We start from the raw sequence: 18,990 nt of genomic DNA, 5'->3' as shown, positions 1-18,990 counted from the left end.
CTGCATCTTCTTCTTCTTCTCCTCCGGTCGCGAGGCTGGGCTGTACTTACGAAAATGGCCCGTCGTTTCTGTGCCAGGTAAGTGTCCATCGGGCGAAGTGTCCATTCTGCAAAGTGTCCGGCGAGGCCGGCGTGCTGCCCCCGTGCAGGTTGCATCCCAGAGGCGCATGGCATGCAGATGGCCGCGCCATTTCCCTCCAAAGCGCCACCGCCGCCGGCGCGTCCCTGTCGCGTCCGTCCCGTCCATCCTCTCCACCCTGTCCAGCCTGTCCCTCCTGTCCATCTGCAGGTGGACTTTCGGCTCGTGCTAAGCAGCAGCGCAGGCGTCAAAACGGCCAGCCGCCTCTCCGAGCGAAGAGGCCGCCGCAGCGAGGTGCCCCCTCCCCCTTCCCCCGGTTGCCTTGCCACAGCCCGACGGAGGCAAATATTAGCGCACCGTATTTGTTGAATTTGAAAGCAAGCGGCGTGTGGGTGGCGGGGCTGGCGAGCGGTCCGTCTCGACGGAGGGCGGACTCTCGGCCCCGGAAGATTCTGGCTGACCCAACGAATTATTTAGCCTCCAAGAAAAGGATTGGCATTTTGCTCACATCCGACTTAATGTGTAAACTAGCCATGTTGATAGGTCAACTGATTCGCCCTGACTAAACAGTCCGATACAGCTTGGCGCGAGACGTGGCTTGTAAAACCGATTAAAGGGCCATTTATCCGCCTTCCTTTTCAAGCGAGCGACATCGTATTGGCTGTGTGTGATTAATGCCGGAGGCTCGCTCTGTTTTCAATCGGCGGCAGGCCGGCCGAGCTGGCGACCGACCTGGCGTGGCAGACCGGGCAGACGGAGCAGGCAGTCCATGCCGATTCGAATTCCTTTCGGCCAATGCGGAGGTCTGCGCGGGCTCTACGGATCCCCATCCCCCTGGCCTGATGAAAATTAATGTCGGTTTCACGGGCGAGCGGCGCAGTGGCGCAGGGTGCCCTCTTTTCCTTTTGGTCCTTTTGGTTCGGCCGGTCGGTGGGGCGGCAGATCCGGATACTCATCCCTCGAGCAGCCGCCGTGGCAAACTCGTTGCCGTCTGGGTTTGTTTTCCGAGCCCAAACTTTTTTCTTCCTTTCGCGAATACCCGACCGAGCGACCGCACAGCGGAAAATTGAACAAACCGACCCAGGGCTGCGACAAGCAGCCTTCATCTACTAGGGGCGCGAGGCAGTTCTCTGTGACTAGGCCGCTGTGTGTGTGTGTGTGTGTGTCCAGCCCACTGCCTCCTATTAACTACAGTCCGGCCGGCCTGACCAGGCATGACCCTCGGCGAACGCGACCTTCGCACGCAATTGCAGGTGGCAATCGCGCTGCAATCACGCAATCAGATCCTGCAATTTGACTTCGTTAATTGACCTGATTGTAAAAAAAGTAGGGCTGTGGAGGGTGACTTTACATATTCTGCACGTGGAGGAGGTGGGCGATCCAAAAACAACGACAACAACAATAGTCACCAAGGTTATTAAGTGGCCTGCTTTTTGGCAGTTATCACATTTATTCCTCTCAGCTACACTGCTTTTTTTCTTTCGAATTTCCATAAAAACAACTTAAGACAATAAATAAAAACTCAAGTCGAGAGCGGAGGTGAATTTCCTTCCGAGAAAAGGTTCAAAGTTTTTGAATGGACTGTGCGGCGTGGTACAAGAGTGACGTCCATTTTTCGTTTTTCCTCGCACACTTTTTGACCTTAACCGATGTTTAAATTTTCAGGACACACCGCGTCTTTACGAAACCGAAATCCCGGGCCACCTTGATTGGCTCCCCTTGACCTTTCTCGTCTCCCCGCTTCGAGGTATCGAAGAAGCACCGCGACTCTCGAGAGCCTCGGCCGACGACAGCGTCAGTTCATCGAGCAATACTTTATCACAATGGTCTCCCACGCTCAGGCATGGAAAATGCTTTGTACTTTGTTCATCTCACGACGGAAGTTGAGCAAGTTCACACCAAAGTTTGAGAAGCTCACAGTGGCTTCGGCGTGCGCACCTTTCACACAGGATTGGCTCAAGCCCAGCGCACCATGAACTCTCAAATCACATTTGGAGGAGTATTGCATTGTCTGAACATCATTCTAAAACAATCGTTCCCCGCATTTTTCACACTTTTCTTTCGACTGGAAACTTGCACGAAACCGGTCGTCAAAACCTCCAAAACAATCGTCAAACAACAATCCTTGGCAAAAATGTATGGCAAACCCAATGACAACCCTTCCCATCCTAAGCTGCAAATTGGCACAAACATGTCTGTTCTTAAAAATCAAAATAAAATCTTTAGATTAGTGACTAGCAGGCTAGAGGCAGTCCATTAATTACATAAGGCTATGGGTTCAGGAGTTAAATAATTTATTCTTTGGGAGGGAGAGGAGATTAGAGATCTTCTTCATTTTTAATGGAAAGGTCCCTGTTCCCCAAGGAGTTACGTAAATAATGGACCCTCCCTTACGCGGTGGGAGAAACTATGAAGAGGCGAGATCAGTCGCCTCTTGACTCACAATAACACGAGACAGAACAAAATAAGTCTTCATACCTTACAATTTGAACCGTAGTGAGACTACACAATTTCAAAGGTTCTACTCTGTTAAAAATGTAACGGGAATGTTTTCAGCTGAAATTTTTGAGTGCTATGTTACAAATAGTTTGTTCCACTCTTAGAGATATGGATGACCTCTATACTGGACGCGCCACCACGGCGGCATAAAGATTAAAATACTGTACACAATTTATTTTAAACTAACTACAGTATATTTTTTGGACACAACCTTGATGAATTCGTCCCGTTGAGACCTCACCCCAAACAAATAGATAAAGCCCACTAGAATAAAGACCTAAGACATAAGGGCTCAGGAAATCTGGTAGCACGACTAAAGTAGTAAGAAGACATAACTTTACCTCGAGTGTATTGTCCTGGGCTGCTCCGCCCAAAAGTGCTACACAATTTTTTTTCACTCTATAAAAACGTAACAAAACACGACGGACAAGCAAGGCGTTGGAGGGGCGGCGCACGCAGACCGCCCCTCCATGCGGCGTACCACTGTAAGAGCGTCCGTCTCACTCTGGCCGTCCGGATCACATCATGAAGCAACTCGGGAAACACCGGTTCACGAGCTTCTTGAAGGCGCGGCGGAAGTCGAGGTTGAAGATGGTGTAGATGATGGGGTTGAGGGCCGAGTTGATGTAGCCCAGCCACGTGATGAAGTTGATGAACTTGTCCGTGGGGCAGCACGACTCGCAGAAGGGCAGGATGACGTACATGAGGAAGAAGGGGAGCCAGCAGAACACGAAGACCCCCATGATGATGCCCAGCGTGCGCGCGGCGCGCCGCTCCTTGCTCAGGGAGATGCGCTGCTTCTCCTCGATGAACTGGAACACCTGCGTGGGCCTCTTGTTGACGGGGGCGGGCGCGGGGGTGGGGATGAGGACCACGCAGGCGGCGGGGGGCTCGGCGCCGTCCTGGTGGTCGTCCTTGGCGTCCTTGGCGTCCTCGGTGCGGCGCTGGCTCGAGTCCCTGGACCTGGTCTGGCTGCTCGTGCCCGTGGTGTTGGTGGCGCCCGAGTCCTCCGGCGGGCCCACGCCGCCCGCGCCGCCGGGGCACGGCGTCGGCACCAGCAGCTGGTTGGCCGTCACCTTGTTCTTGTCGTCCTTCCAGAACTTCTTCTTGTTCTTCTTGCGGCGCTTCTTGGTGTCGCGGCGGAAGCTGCCGCCGCTGCTGTGCTCGTTGTGGTTCGTCTCCGAGCTGACGGACTCCTGGTCCGCCTGGTTGCTCTTGCTGCGGTGGTAGTTGCTGTGGTTCTCCGAGGCGACGGTCTGCCGCACGGCGTTGAGCTTGGAGGCGCGCGCGCGGTCGCGCAGGCGGCGCTTGGTGGCGATGAAGATGCGCACGTAGACGCCGCTCATGATGACGAGCGGGATGTAGAAGGAGCCGAGCGACGAGTACACCACGTAGCCGCGCTGGGAGGTGAGCTGGCAGGGCGTGCTGGGCTCGAACACGTCAGGCCAGTCGTTCCAGCCGGCCAGCGGCGGCGAGCAGATGATGAAGGACAAGACCCACACGAAGGCGATCATGAGCAGCACGCGGCGGAGCGTGCGCTTCTGCGCGTAGTTGATGGGGTCCGTGATGGCCCAGTACCGGTCCAGGGCGATGGCGCACAGGTTCAGGATGGACGCCGTGCAGCACATGACGTCGCACGTCAGCCACATCTTGCACACCCACATGGGGAACACCCACTGGCCCAGGATGGCGTACATCACGTTCAGCGGCAGCACCAGGATGGCGACCGTGAGGTCGGCCACGGCCAGCGACACGATGAAGAAGTTCTGCACGATGCGCAGCGGCGTGTAGCTGAACACGCTGAGGATGACGAGCACGTTGCCCACCACCGTCACGATGATGATGGACAGCAGCGTGACGGCCGTGAGCACCGCCTCCCACTCGGGCACGGCCAGGTCCACGTCGAACAGGTGGCTGCGGTAGCGGACCGCCACCACCTCGGGGCAGCCGGGCGCCTCCACCATCAGGACGTCGGACGCGTTGGTGGCGTTCACCACGTCGGGCGGCGCCGACGCCGTGGCGCCCGTCAGCACCATGTCGTCCAGGTGGTCGAACCACTCCATGGTCAGGCCTGCAACAAGCAACACGGTCGCCGTCAGTCACTTCCAGTGTCAAGGAACAAAGAGTAACAATGCAGCGGGGCCCTTATCGTAGCATTTTTTTGTGCGGCCACACCGAGGAAACAGCGAGCGAAAGAGAAACTTGTTGCGGCAAAAGGAACAGCAAGACGGCGGCGCGCCGCGACAACCGCCCCGTGTCGCTGCCGTCGTTTCGCTTCAATGCCTCCACTGTAGCCTTGCCAGCCTCGCCAGCCTCGCCTCCACCGCCGATGCCTATCTAGCGACGCTGCGCTGTAAATGGGCCCTCCACTGCGAATTATTCGAACGAACCCGATTTCGGGCTTCGCGTGCGGCCCCGAGGGTGCGCGGCGCACTGCGCGCCGAGCCTCAAAGTAAGAGTGCTGCCTCATTACGAGCATTCACAGCGGGTCGGCATTTATTTGGTAACAACCACTCGGCGGGCCATGCAGGGATCCGTCTCTCTCGCACCCCAACGCAACGGTACGTGAGTGCGAGGGAGACAGAGCGCGACGTGTTTCGGTGTCCGCGCGCTCTGGGCCAGCGGGGCCGGCCTTCGGGCCCCCTCCGCGTTGCATGCACTCGGCTCGTCAGAGAGTGTCCCAGTGTTCCGGGGCCGCGGACCGGGCGTGGGCAGGTGGGTAGTTACAGCGCAAACTAGTTATTTGGTTGCCTTCGATCCCGGGGAAGGGGCCACCCGGCGCGCCCCACCCGCTCACTCCACCTGGGACCGGACTGGGCACTGCGCTGATGAAATTAATATGCGCAGCACCGCTCTTCTGACGCTGGTCAGGGAGGGCGGTCAGACAGACAGACAGACAGACAGACAGACAGACAGACAGACAGACAGACAGACAGACAGACAGACAGACAGAACGCCGAAAAGACGAGGCAGTCAGGCAGCAAGGTAAGCACCGCTTCACGTGGACATTACTGCCTTTCCTTTGCTGCTTACTCTTCTCTGCCTCTGCCGACCGACTCCTGAGAGTGCCGCTCGCTCTCGCTCTGTCGCACTTGCCGGGTTTCGATGGAGCGAGAGTGACAGAGCGACGAAACGACTTTCCGGAATCGCGGCAAAAAAAATGATACGTCGGGGGTGGGCTAAGTGACGGGCTGAAAGGAAGCGCGGAGGCCTGGTTCGGGCACACTGCAAACATGGCCGGCCCGGCCGTGTGTGCAGAGAGAGAGAGAGAGAGAGAGAGAGAGAGAGAGAGAGAGAGAGAGAGAGAGAGAGAGAGAGAGAGAGAGAGAGAGAGAGAGAGAGAGAGAGAGAGAGAAGGAAGAACGAACAGCCCAGCGTACTACTTGTGGCGGGCCACGGAGACAAGAGTGTTTGCATCCGCCCCCCTTCCCCCCGAGTATTTGTCCGAGGAAGCTATGCAGAGCTTGTGTGAGGTGAGGACGGGTGAGGATCGACAAGTGTGGCGGGAATTGTTGGCACATAGTTCCCGGCCGCACGCAGCGCCCCCGGGGCGCCCCGCGGGCAGTTGCTGCAGCACACGGAGAAAATTAGAAAACAACATTATTTTTGATTTCTCAATTTTTATTTTTCAAGGGCAACATGTTTGCAAAAAGAGAACAGGGTTTTTGAAAAGCGATTGATGAGTGGGCTGTGATTCCGTGGCGCGGCACGGCACGGCGCGGCTCTGCCCGGCCCTTTGTGCATGCGCTCAAAGCTAATGTATGCAGGGACCGCGGCGGCCCGGCCCTCGTGGAGGCCCTCGTAGAGGCCCTTATGGCGGCCCTCAGCCCTCGGCCCGTCAGGGAGCATTGTGCACCAAGGTCAAGCATTGCGTGCGACGGGGCGAGGCGAGGCGAGGCGAACACCGCGGTCTTGGAGGCGGTCGCCCCGCTGGCCGCGCCCTGCCGCCCTGCGCTGCGCACCGCGACAGCGGCGACAGCCACGTGGCCGTCGAAGCTTGAAACGGCACGTGCACTGGGCGGGACACTCAGGACACTCAGAATCGGAATCCGAGCGACGCGTTTTGAGATCCGGAGTCGTTAAATGGGACTCGAACCAAACGTGTGACCCCACCAATGGCTTCCTCGCCAAACGAGGAGTCCATTGGTGGGGTCACACGATCGGTCCGAGTCCTATTTAGCGACCCTGGAGCTCAAAACGCGTCCAGGATTTGGGCCGCCCCCACCGGTCCTCTGGCCCACTGCGAGGCGGTCCAGGCGGCCCAGGCCCTGATTGGACTCTGGCCGCCCCCTCGTTAGCCCTTCGCGCGTCGTCAGCGCGGCCGGCGCGGCACTCCAAGGGCCGCGCTCGGGAAGCGCTGGCTAAATGTCAATGAGTACGACCCGGTCACGTGTGCATGCGCGGCTGATTTCACCGCCGGCGTCTCTCTCGCACTCGTTGGGTGTCCCCGCGGGTGTGAGAGAGGCAGCCTGCCTCGACACTCTTTGCCACGTTTCCGTGCGTGCCAGTCCCCACTGCCGCGCCGCCGCGCCGTAATGCGAACATTTGGTGGAAGTAGTTCCGATCACGAACGGCCACGGCGGCGCCACTGGCAGCAGCGGGGACTTGCGCGGAAAAGCGGCGGGCATTCGCTTTCTATCAGTGGCGGCGCCAAGGCTGGCAGGGCTGGCTTCGCCAAGGCCGAGCCGAGCCGCGCGGCGTGCAAACGCGACGGCCAGTCAAAAGGCGGCAACGTGCAGCCTGACTAATCCCGCCTGAGCCGATTAGAAAGAGAGAGAGAGAGAGAGCCGAGCCAGCACGGCCAGAGTGACAGACAGAGAGAGAGGGAGAGAGAGACCCTTCCGCCAATATTAGCCGATCCGCGTCGAGTGGCGCGGCGTCTGCTGCCCGGCCGCGTCCTGGCGCACCGCGTCCAGAGGAGCGAGTCCGGGAAGGATCAGTGAGGCGTCGCGGGCTGAGGATCATCCCGGAGGATGAGGTGGATTATCATCCCGCGGGAAGGATCACGCGGTGGGACCAGCCGCTTCGTCGTGACGTGTGGCTGGATCGAAAGGCGTGTCTCACACCGGCACGCTCAAACAACGAAAAATAATTGTTTACGGTGGGGTGGTGTTCCAGAACGACCTTGCCTTCAGATATTGCAGCCGCGCCGTTGAGCTGGCAGGTAAGAGGCGTGGCTTTGCAGTTTTTCAGTGCAGTGTCGCCCCACCCCCGCACCACTCCCCCGCTGCCCCCTTTGCCGGGTGACTTCTCGCTGGCGTTCCCAGTGCCCTTCATCAGAGTCCACTTGAACCCCGTGATCACTCTTCTATCTCTCTCGCTCCCCAATTCTATCTCCGCCCCCTCGACTTCCCCTCGCCCACCCCCCTTCCCCCGAGCATTCCTGCCCCCGTTTTTTCTTTTCGGTCCGTTTTTTCCTAGCGGCCGGCCCTCCTCTCTTTCTCTCTCCGTCACACATAGCGAGTATTCCATTCTTGGCCCCGTCGGGCCCGCAATTATATTTTTCCCCGCCGCGGCAGTCCCCGCATACCAGCGCCGTTATTGGCGATGGCTGGATGCAGGGAGGAGGAGAAGCAGGGGAAGAACAAAGAGAAGTAAACTTACTAAGAGAAAAAGAAGTAATTGTCCTTTTTGCCACTGTATTTTTTATTTTATATTTTTATCCCGACTACGAAAAGGCGTTCTTTTTGTCAGCATCGCCTCAGCGCGGCGTCACTTTCTTCATATTACGCTCTTCCTTGAGCCCCCCTGCAATGAGGGTGCCCCCCCCCCGCGCTCGGGCTAACAATGCAGCAATTAGCTAGCAGCACAGATTGCACCGGCACATTCGCGCCGAAACTGTGCCGGCTGGAACGACGCGTCCTTGTAGGGCCCTGCGCCCTGCGCGTGTCGCGTCACTTTGCATCCCTTGGAAGTGGCGGGGCGGGGCTGAGCCCACCCTCCCCGTCCCAGAGACACTCCATCTCGCTCGGAGACGCACAATACGTCAAAGGTTGGCTCAATCTCGGCAACACAGTGTATGACATCCGCCTCCCTGGCACCTCATCGCGCGCCCGACGCCTCAGTCACTCACTCGCCTCTGATTGGCTGGAGCCTCCAGCGGTGTGGGGTGGGGGAGGGGGCAGGGGGAGGCATTCCCGTCAGAAATGAGGACCGCCACGATGCCCCCCCCCCCCTGGAAGACGTTCCCGGAAGACGATCCTGGAGGCCGCGCGGTCCAGCTCCCTGGCCGCGTCCAAGGCCAGGGCGGCCAGGGCGACCAGGCGACCAGCCCACAGAACGGTCGTTCCATCGGGCCGGTCGGGCTGCCCGGGTCGCCTCCAGGATCCGTCGCCAGGCTCAGAAGTGCTCTTAGCGGCCCCCCGCGACCCCCTGCCCCCCGAGCCCCACAGCGTCCTCGCCGCGTCCTCGCCGAGGTGGTGGCTGCCCCCCGGGACCGTGTCGTGCCTGTCGTCCTTCGCAGTGACCTGCAGGACGTGGCGCGGAACTCACCCAATTTCCTTCACATTTTTTCTATTGTTGTTTTCATTTTCATTTTATTTTAAAAACGCGAAAGGCCGACGGACGGGCCGTCGTGTCGTGATTTACGGAGCGTCGTGCCTACATTGTCATCATTCTTGCGGTGGGCTTGCGTGGGCCGCGTGCGTGACGCCGCGCCGTTAGCACAAAATCGGCGTCTTTTTTAAAAAGAAATTTGTAAAAGACACGCCAGCGTCGCGATGCGGCGTGTGCGCATCACCGGCACCAAAATAAAAAGTAAAAAAAAAGAAGATGAAAGCAAATGGTTGCTGCCGCGTGATCTCAAAGGAGATTCCCACCGCCCCCTTGACCGCGGCGCTCACGTCACGCGCCCTGGAACCCGAAAAAACGCCACCGCGGCCGGGGTAAGCTGAGACCGAAGCAGGCACGCAAAGCAGCAAGACAAGCAGCCAGGCAGGCAGGCAGCCAGGCAACCGCGACGCTCTTTTCAGGGGGTCCTCCGGCAATTGCGGGGAGCATGTTCAATTCGTCGAGTGCGTGAGCGCGCGGCGTGTGCTGTGTGTCTCTGTTTGTTTGTGTGTCTGTGTGTGTGTGTGTGTGTGTGTGTGTGCGCGCGCGCGAGCACGTGGCGTCTTGCGGTGTGGATAGAGGGTTGTCGCTTCCCTTCTCTCTCTCTCTCTCTCTCTCTCTCTCTCTCTCTCTCTCTCTCTTTTCCCCTTGTTGTGACGGCGTGCATCTTGTCGGCCTTGTGCGCGTCCCTGGCGACCGGCCGCTGCCCGTCATGCGCGTCCCGGAAATTGCCACGAAGAGAAAGGGAGGAGGGGGAGGTATAAATAACGGAATGTCTTGGGGACTAAGCGAGAGCCGAACCGAGCCGGACCGACATGGAGGAAGGGTAGATGGATCAGCAAATGGGTCCATGCAACGGACTTTGAACAGCTAAAAACACATAGAAAGTTATTGAAAATATGATCCTTTTTTTTCAACACCCTAAAGCCAGAGCCTTCGGTTCGGTCTAGTTTCTGTGGATGCCACCCACGACTCAGTCCAGCGAGCGCGCGGGTTTCACGCTGGTCTAATTGCCCGCCATCACAAGCAGCACCGTCAAAGAAATGATGGCTCGAACGCGATAAACCGTGTGCGGGCATCAAGGTCACTGATGGTCGAGTGTGTGTGTGTGTGTGAGTGTTTTACGCGCGTACATGTGTGAGTGCTGTTCGTTCAATCAGAGTCGGGGTGTACATCGCGGATTAGTGAGGGCATTAGGACCCAGGCCCGCCAGTGGGAGTCGATGTCAGCAAGCGTGAGCCTCGCGCCCCGCCACGCCACTGCCACGCCACCAGCATCCGCGACCTTTCCCGGCAGAGTCTGACAAGTCCATCCTGCCACCAACTTCGAAATGAAATATGTAAAATCGGCGTATGCACAAAGTCTACACACACACAAACACACACACACAAACGTCGTTGGCATGCATGGCTCCCGCAAAGTGTCGCCAGAGACACGGATGGGACACTTGGGTAGGACTGGGAGGACTTTACTTTGAAGGTGAGGAGCTTGCGCGCGCGCTGAGGGAAGACTGGAAAAAAAGCAGCGGAAACGAATGGAATATGAGCCAGTCAAGTTAGGCTCCGAGACGGGCATCGCGCTGCCGCCGTGTCGGGGAGTGAATTGGCGAATAGGCACGCCTGCGAGCAGCGCGATAGGGAGGGGGGGGGGTTACATCGGGGAAGGGGGAAACACGCTTGCAAAATCGACTAGCAGATTACGCGCTGTTCAATGAGATTACTCCGCGGCCTCAATACAGAGATCGACGCTGCCTTCCTCCCTTATTCGCGGGACGTGCGAGGAGAGAGAGAGAGACGCGGAGTGGAGAGAGCATTTGCGTTGCGGCCAACCACTTCAGGCGATTTTCTTTCCGGTGTGGTGCGGCTGAATCGGCGGTGAAGGTGTGTGTGCAATAAGGAAAGAGGGAGACAGAGAGGGGGAAGCGCAGCAGCATCGGCGCGAGTTTGGGTAGGCATGAGTGGCTTGGGTCCGGCCGGGGTGGCGTGGAGCCGGGCGGAGCGGGGAGCGCCTTACGAGCTCGGCATAGGCCGACCCGCAACACACGCACGGGTTGTGCGGCCCACCCGCCGGGCGTTCCAAGCGAGAGGCAACTCCACATGCACTTCTGTCGGAGTAATTTCGTAAACTCTGAACCAAACGAGACCTCGCTGGGGCCCTGGCGTGCCTCGGTGCTGTGGCGGGGCCGTCACGTTGTGGCCGGCTGGCGCCCCGCACGCACGCAACACAGGGTGGCCAACAGCCCGCGCGAAATCTCCTAATTGCGACAGGGGGTGCTCGGCGGGTACCCAGGCCTGTGAGGGTGGACCGTGGCCTCCCCAGCGTCGTCCGCCCCGCCCGGCCAAGCCGGCTCACCTGACGGCACGGGGTTTCGGGTTTTAGGTTTCGTCGACCCTGAACCCGTTGCGGCCCAGGCCAAGGCCCTGGCTACCCTGGTACCGACTCGCCGTTTCACAGGGACCCCGATCCGGCGGGGGACCTCGGGGACCGGCTCGGGTCGGTCCGCCGGGGATCGGCCGGGTACTCCTGCAAGCCCCGCCCCGCCCAGCCCAGCGCAGCCCGCACTCACACGGACGCGCGCGCTCCTCTCGGTAGCCCACAGCCGCCGAAGCAGAACACACGCGATTGGGGCGTAAGTGCGGCGTGGCGCGGAGCGGGCAGACCGCCGCAGTGGGGCGCCACGCTGTCTCTCTCGCACTCGGTCCCTGGAGGTGCGAGAGAGAGAGACAGAGCGACAAGTTGACCTCCTTTTGACGCGACGGGATCGCCGGCCCTCTTCAGCCGCCTGGAAGGGCCCTGGAAGGTTCCTGGAAGGCCTTGAAAGGGTAGGGCGTCTGGACAGTCCGGCCAGTCTGCACCAGATGCGGTCACGAAGGTCTGGACTCATTTGCTGCGGCTCTGTTGCACTCTGTTGGCCTCGAAAGGAGGGCGGCGGTGACCCATCTGTCTCACTCCCACCAACTAGGGTGTGCCGTCGCCCGCCGCACGAGTGCGAGAGAGACGTCCTGGCGGCGGCGAGAGTCTGAGCCAGCCGGTCGGGGACAGTTCGTCGGGTACGGTTTGCCATACTGCCTCGCCAAACAGACCCCACGCCAGCACGTGGCTGTTGCGTGGCCGGCCGTCCGATCGCACCAGTGGTGCACCAGACGCATTCAAAAACTTTGCGGTTCGAGTTGGCGGATCTCCATCGCCGCCAAGGCCGACAACGCACCGGCAACAAAAGACGGCGGCATCGTTAGCGGCGGGGAGCTCGGGGCGCGCTAACAACTTCAGTTCGCACTGCACCGATCTGGAGGCGGCGGGGTTGGCAGGCCTGCCGGGGCGGCCGGCTACTGCGGGCAGGGAGGTGAGCATGCATTGGTTTGCCTGGACAAGCTGCCTGCAGGCCGGGAACCAACCCTCTGTGCCTCTCCTGCAGTGTAAAAAGCAGCCCCCGTGTACTTCTGATCATTTGACTCGACATAAAGGTCATGGGAAACAAACTTTTCTGCCATTAAAAAAAAACAAAACATTTTCTCTTTCGCGGTCGCACGAATAGCCGTATTTCCTCTTTTTTTGCGTGAAGACAGGAGTAAGTGGCAGTACTGGAGTGACGCGGGAAGGGTTCTTACGTCTGCTTGCTTTCCAAGGGGGCCGAGCCAGCCCTCAGGGTGGCAAACTCGCGCGTGATGAGTCCGTGAGATGCCGCGTGTGTGTGTGTGTATGTGTATGTGTGTGTGTGTGTCTCTGTGTGTGTGTGTGTGTGTGTGTGTGTGTGCGTGCGTGTGTGCGTGTGTCTGTGTGCGCGGTGTGGCACTGGGCAATAAAAACAGCGCCGGTAAAAGGGTCGTCTTTCCTGCGGGCCGTTCCGACGGAGACAGCGAACGACCCAGCGGGACCGGGGCGGCGAGCGGCACAGCGGGGCAGCGGCACGCCACTAGAAGACCACGCATTAAATAGTGAAGGAGCAGGACCGGCAGGCCCTGCATGTCGACCGCGCAGTGCGGCAGCGACGCGGAGGGGAAGGCCTCTCGGGACGCAGCGCGCCACGGCGTGCCGTGCCACGCTCACTGGATAAGGGTCTTGATGATGCCGGGTCACGTTGCCGGGTGCAGCAAAGGCGGGCCGACTGGAACACAATAGGTCGCAGCTGTAACCATCATTGGTAATGAGTGTGGGGGGTCCTTTTTTTAAGCAAGAAAAAAATTAAAAAATTAAAAATATTTATTTTGAAATTTTATTTAGCGCGCAGGTCAAAAAGCACGCAGGTCGTCCAAACACCGTAACCAAATCGGACCCCACGTCACTCCTTCCCCTCCTTGCCCACTTATCACCCTATCTCAAAGCCCCGCCTAACTGAACTGACCCCAATCCTGAAGGAGACGGGGTTTTCATACCCAGCCGCGGTGAAAAACGGGAAACAGCAGAAACGGCGCTCCGCCATAATTTTTCCTTTCCCCGAGCTTTTTCCGAGCTTTCCCTTTTCGCGCGTGCGTCTGGCCGCTCCTCCGCAAAGCCACCCCCACACGTCCAGGTAATCTCTCGACAGGTCAACCTGTCATGCGGGGTGCGTGGGGGCAGCCGGGGGCAGCCGGGGGCAGCGGCCCTAGCCAAGAGACTCTGAATAATACAGCCGGTTTATTTTCCGTGCTCCTAGCGCCCAAATAAAATACAGCCGGGCAAAGTAAGTGGGCTGCGCGGCCCTGCGTCGCCTAGCCTAGGACCGCACAGTGGGCCAGAAGGCCGGTGGAGGCGGACAAAACTCAAGACGCGTTTTGAGCTCCAGAGTCACTTAATAGGACTCGAACCGAACGTGTGACCCCATCAATGGATTCCTCGTTCGGAGAGCAATCCGTTGGTGGGGTCACACGTTCGGTTCAAGTCCCATTTAGCGACTCTGGAGCTCAAAACGCGTCTAGAGTTTTGTCCGCCTCCACCGGTCTTCTGGCCCACTGTGGACCGCCACAGCGTCACGTACTGTGCAGCGAGACTGCACCGAGAGTTTCGACCGGAACGAAGTGCCGGGGAAAAAGTTGAATGGAGCCAATACAGGCAGTGTGCAGAACGACCAAGTCGGGGCGACACTTTGGCCAACTGCCGCGCTGTCCTGCAGGCCAGACACTGACCAGCTACTTTCTGTTCCAGCTGGAGAGAGAAGAGGGGGGGGGCACTGTACGCCACGGTAACCTAATTATTGGGCGAAGGTCTTGGTCTGGCCACGTCGTGGTGGCACTGTAAAATCGTAAGCAGTAGCATCGCAAATATATTTTCCCAGACTCTTCACTTTTGTCGGGGAGTGTAGTACTATGTACTCGGGTAAGGTGTTTTGCGCGTATGGCAGGTTTAGCACTTTCCGACCCGGCGATGTAACATATAAGGCGATATGCATGAGGGGTGCGCGCTGGGGCCGACCCTGCACCCGGCACAGGTATATAATTCTGGCCTAGCACCGACACACACACACACACACACACACCACACACACACACACACACAATCCTTGCACGTGAGGTGTGTAATAGTCTCCCGGTCGCACAGGGACACTGATGTGGAACAACGGAGCGACGTCATGCAGTGTCGGCGTTCCAGGTGGTGGGGGGTGGTATCGTTATTAAGCAGACCTGGGACCGCCGGGGGATGCGTGGGGCAGTCACGGGGGTCGTTTCAAGCGAGATGTGCTTCGCGCTAGGCAGGGCATTTCCCTTTTCACCATGCTTTAAAAAAAAAAAACTAAATGTAAAAAGAAGACAAGGGAAAAAGAAAAACAAACACTAGACTGAGCTCAAATCGGAGGCAACATGGTTTCCTGAGAGGGTCTAGGTCTCGGCTATACTTCTCTCATGAAAACTACTATGATCGATACAAAAGACACGCCACGAACCCAAAGAGGTGGTTTCACTTCGAAAACACTCGCTACTCAGCGCAGGCGGCTGCCATAAGACTGCGGCCTCGGCCTCTGCCATTACCGAGGGCCCAGCGTCTCTCCGCGTCGGCGACCGGACCGGACTTCCGAGGATGCAAGGGTCGGCCCTGCCCTGCCCTTCCCAGTGGGGTGACCGCCGGAAGGGATGACGCGTGCGGCGGACGGATTCAGAACGGAGGTCTCTCTCCCTCTCTCTCTCTCTCTCTCTCTCTCTCTCTCTCTCTCTCTCTCTCTCTCTCTCTCTCTCTCTCTCCCTCACTCGCACTCGTGGAGCCCCGTATGGGTGCGAGAGAGACAGGCCGGCGGCACCCCGGCCGGCCAATAGGACACCTGGATGGCGTCCGGGCCGTCCGGGTCGCCGCAATAACCTCGGGGGAGGGGGTGGGGGGATGACAGCATCGGCAGGCGGGGCGGGGCAAGGGTCCGCCCAAGCGATCAGCCGCTGGAATTTCAAGCACGCCGCCGTGCCGAAACTGAAGCGAAAACCGGAAAGCGGGAAAGACAGGTCGCCTCGCTGACTTGTCGGCCAACTCGGCTTCCTGCCGGCGAGGCACAGGGAAAACGCGCCGATCGGGAGGAATATGAATGATGCCGTAAACAACAACACGGATACATGACGCGCACCGAGCGCGGCGCCGCGCGTTGCCATGACGACATGATTGTCGCGCTTCGCCTCGCTTCCAATAACTGGCGTCATGGTGCGACACGCCGTCACGACTTTCATTTTCCTCTCTCTCTCTCTCTCTCTCCCCGTGGGAAGGGGAGGGGGTTGCGGGGGGTTGCTATCACGCGCCCTTCCCGCCTACGTGGCGTCTGAGGGAGGGTATTGGTTTTGCTACGATTTGTGATGTCGTCGGTGTGGAAAGCTTGTTTCGCCTGTCGTACACAGCGAGGCCGGTGAGGCTTGCAAAACCAGTGCAACCACAATAAGTGCAGATCTCGCAACCATTGCAACCAGGCCAGCTAGTGCAACCAGGCCGACTAGTGCAACCAGGCCAACTAGTGCAACCAGACCGACCAATGCCACCAGTGTAACCAGTGGGACCAGCACGCTGTAATGGAACGGAGGTGGCACGGCGTATTGTTTTCAGTTCCGCTTTTTACGCAGCACCTGCTGGCGTATTATTTCCATAGCGCAATCAGAGTAACCACAACAAGCCACGGCCAACCGCTGCCACAGCCTCACAAAAGGGTTCGCTGAACAGCGGCCCGGAAAATCGAATCTGCTTCATTGGTTGCCCTCCGTCCGCGCTACCCGTTCCACCGTTCGCAGTTCCACTCGGCCGAGGGCTGAGGGTGCCCTGGGCCAGCGCGCGGTACTTGTAGCGGCCGAGAGCTGGCTGCCAAGGGTGCGCCTCGAATTAGCCAGGCGGACTGCCGGCCAGCGGCTGGAGCTGGAGGGTCTCCAGCTGGAGCAGGTCGGGGGACTTCCACCAGAAATACGACCTGCGGTGTCTCGCCGAGCGTCGCGGCGCGCGCAAAGCAGAGAGAGACGGCCTGACAAACGGCTCCACTGCGCCAATCAGAAGGAAGAGGACCGCAAGGCGAGGCGGGCGTTTTATTCCGCAGACGGTCGCGCCACCGGAAGTGCGTGCGGCGGAGTGGCAAAGCTCGGCGACCAAGCGCCGAGCACGCCGACAAGGGCGCCGACAAGAACACCCAGGACGACCAAGCCGTGCCGCTGTACACTTTAGTACACTGTGTGTGCGTCCGCATCGTCCAAGAGGCTGCAGCTGTGATGCCCTCCTCCCCCGCCCCCAGCCCATCCCACCGACCGCGCGAATGTTCACGCCGCCCCGGGCCGTGCCCCCGCCCCCTCCCCCGGGGCCTCCCCCGGGACAGCCCCCGAGCCACCACACCTAATTTCGAGGCAGAGCGACGCGGCCGTTAGGACTCTCCCCCCTCCTCTTTCACCGCCCTACGTTTCACTCATTACCTCCCCCTGGCAGCGGCAGCGCGGCCGCTTCCCTTTCTTCCCGGGCCAAATCACCGCGAATCTAGTTTCCCTGCCGAAGGCGGCCCTCGTGGCGGTGTCCTGTCGGTGTCCTGGCGATGTCCTGTCAGTGTCCTGGCGATGTCCTGTCGGTGTCCTGGCGATGTCCTGGCGGTGTCCTGGCGATGTCCTGGCGGTGTCCTGTCGGTGTCCTGTCGATGTCCTGTCGGTGTCCTGGCGATGTCCTGTCGGTGTCCTGGCGATGTCCTGTCGGTGTCCTGGCGATGTCCTGGCGGTGTCCTGGCGGTGGATCTGCTCTCCTCCAAGCCACCTGCATCGCGGCGAGGGGACGGGGACGTCGGCCACGTCAGCCGCGACGGGGATGATCCAATCATGGAGCACGGCGCTGCAGTCTGAACGGGCCAGCAGCACGCACGCCCACCGCGACACCAGTCCGTCCGTCCGTGTCCGTCCGTCCCTCTCTCTTTCGCCTCTCTCTCTCTCTCTCTCTCTCTCTCTCTCTCTCTCTCTCTCTCTCTCTCTCTCTCTCTCTCTCATCGGGCTGTGAAGCCACAGCTCCGCCTAGAGATCTGTGGGTCGGTGAAGTATGACTTTTGGGCTTTTTGTCAAAATAAATCGAACCTAAATAGTTTAGCTGCAAAAGTTTTATGTTTATTTTCGAGTGCCCGCGAGACGACCGCCGCGCCGCAGCCGCCGCGTCGCAGTGCAGGCGCCACTTGGTTTTAAAGTAATGAGCAGTAATTGGCATTGCGCCGCGGAACCCTTTTGTGGCGCGTGCTCCACGTCAACAGCACTTGGTTCTTCCCCCCCCTCCCCTCCCCCCCTCGCTTTGTTGCCTTTGCCCGCCCTTCCGCCCCATCTTGCATTCCCGGCCGGGCAAGCGCCGCGCAGCGCGCTCCACCTCGCTCCCTGGCATCCACTGCCACACTGCGACTAACTTATTGAGGACGGCTAAAAGTCGCCGGAGAGCGGGAAATGCTTCAAGTGTCTCAAGGTCGCGAGGAGGGCGGAAAGACAACGTGCTAAAAGCGGCAAAGGTCAAAATTCACTACTTGAGAACAGTGACGTCTCCAGAATGGGCAAGAAGTCGGTCGCCTCCGCCTGTCCCACCCCGTCAGGTCCCCACATCCCAGCCCCCACCCCCACTCCGGACGAGAGCTACTGACCTACAGCCTCCGCTAATGACTTTAAATCACTGCCCTTTTTGCTGGGCGTTGCTCTGCGTGCGATATTGCTCGGGCCCCTCCCCCTCCCTTGACAGCTCTTCACGTCATCGGCACTCGGCTCTCGTAGCCACCCCTCCCCCCTCCCCTCCCCCTCTTCCATTTCCCTCCGCACATGGCGGTGCCCATAATTCTTCTCTTTGATAAGAATCCCGGGGAGAGGCGCGCGTGTGGATTCCTGCCGATGACCCTGCTCTCCGCTCCGCTCTGCTGTGACTTGCTACAAACCGGGGCCACTCCTTTCTTTTGGCGCTCCTTTTAAATATTTTCCAGTGAGGCGTGAAGGGGCGGCGGCGTGACGGCGCGCATTGCTGCTCCAAACTTGCTCTCTCCTCCCACCTCGCGGCACGTCGCGGCAGTCGCGGCGGCAGGACCAACTTTCGCTTTCGGTGTCGGGATGGGCCGAGCCGAGCCGAGCCGAGCCGAGCCGAGCCGAGCCGAGCCGAGCCGAGCCGAGCCGAGCCGAGCCGAGCCGAGCCGAGCCGAGCCGCACGCATGCATACCGAGCCAATACTTTCTGGCGGCCTAATGGAGTTCCCGTGTCCGGGCTGCAGTCCTGGCTGCGCACACAGTAAGCTCGCGCCCCTCAACACCGCCAGGTGGCCCCGCGGTGGCCAGTTCGCTTTCACCGTGCTCTCGCTGCCCTTGCAGCGACGACGCAACGGCGCATGTTGAGTCGGCAACCCTACAGGATACAACACTGTAGCGCCCTATTCATCTCGCCTCGCGGTGCCGCGCTGGCGTGCCCAACGTCCCCCGCGAAGCCGGCCTTAAATATTCCAAGTGAT

General features: G+C 59.4%; 1 protein-coding gene across 1 annotated transcript in view; it reads right to left on the bottom strand.

Moving 5' to 3' along the window:
• Positions 1-1,491: 1,491 nt before the first annotated feature.
• Positions 1,492-18,990, bottom strand: part of LOC117652553 (probable G-protein coupled receptor No18) — a 57,576-nt gene continuing 40,077 nt past the window's right edge. Inside the window, exon 3 of the mRNA XM_034397563.1 lies at positions 1,492-4,648. Within this exon, the coding sequence (XP_034253454.1) occupies positions 3,096-4,640 (1,545 nt within the window). The 5' untranslated portion in view covers positions 4,641-4,648 and the 3' untranslated portion in view covers positions 1,492-3,095. The remainder of the gene's footprint in view (positions 4,649-18,990) is intronic.

Source organism: Thrips palmi, unplaced genomic scaffold, assembly GCF_012932325.1.
Source record: "Thrips palmi isolate BJ-2018 unplaced genomic scaffold, TpBJ-2018v1 HiC_scaffold_7, whole genome shotgun sequence".
Lineage (NCBI taxonomy): Eukaryota > Metazoa > Arthropoda > Insecta > Thysanoptera > Thripidae > Thrips > Thrips palmi.
This window is presented reverse-complemented; position numbering and strand designations above follow the sequence as displayed.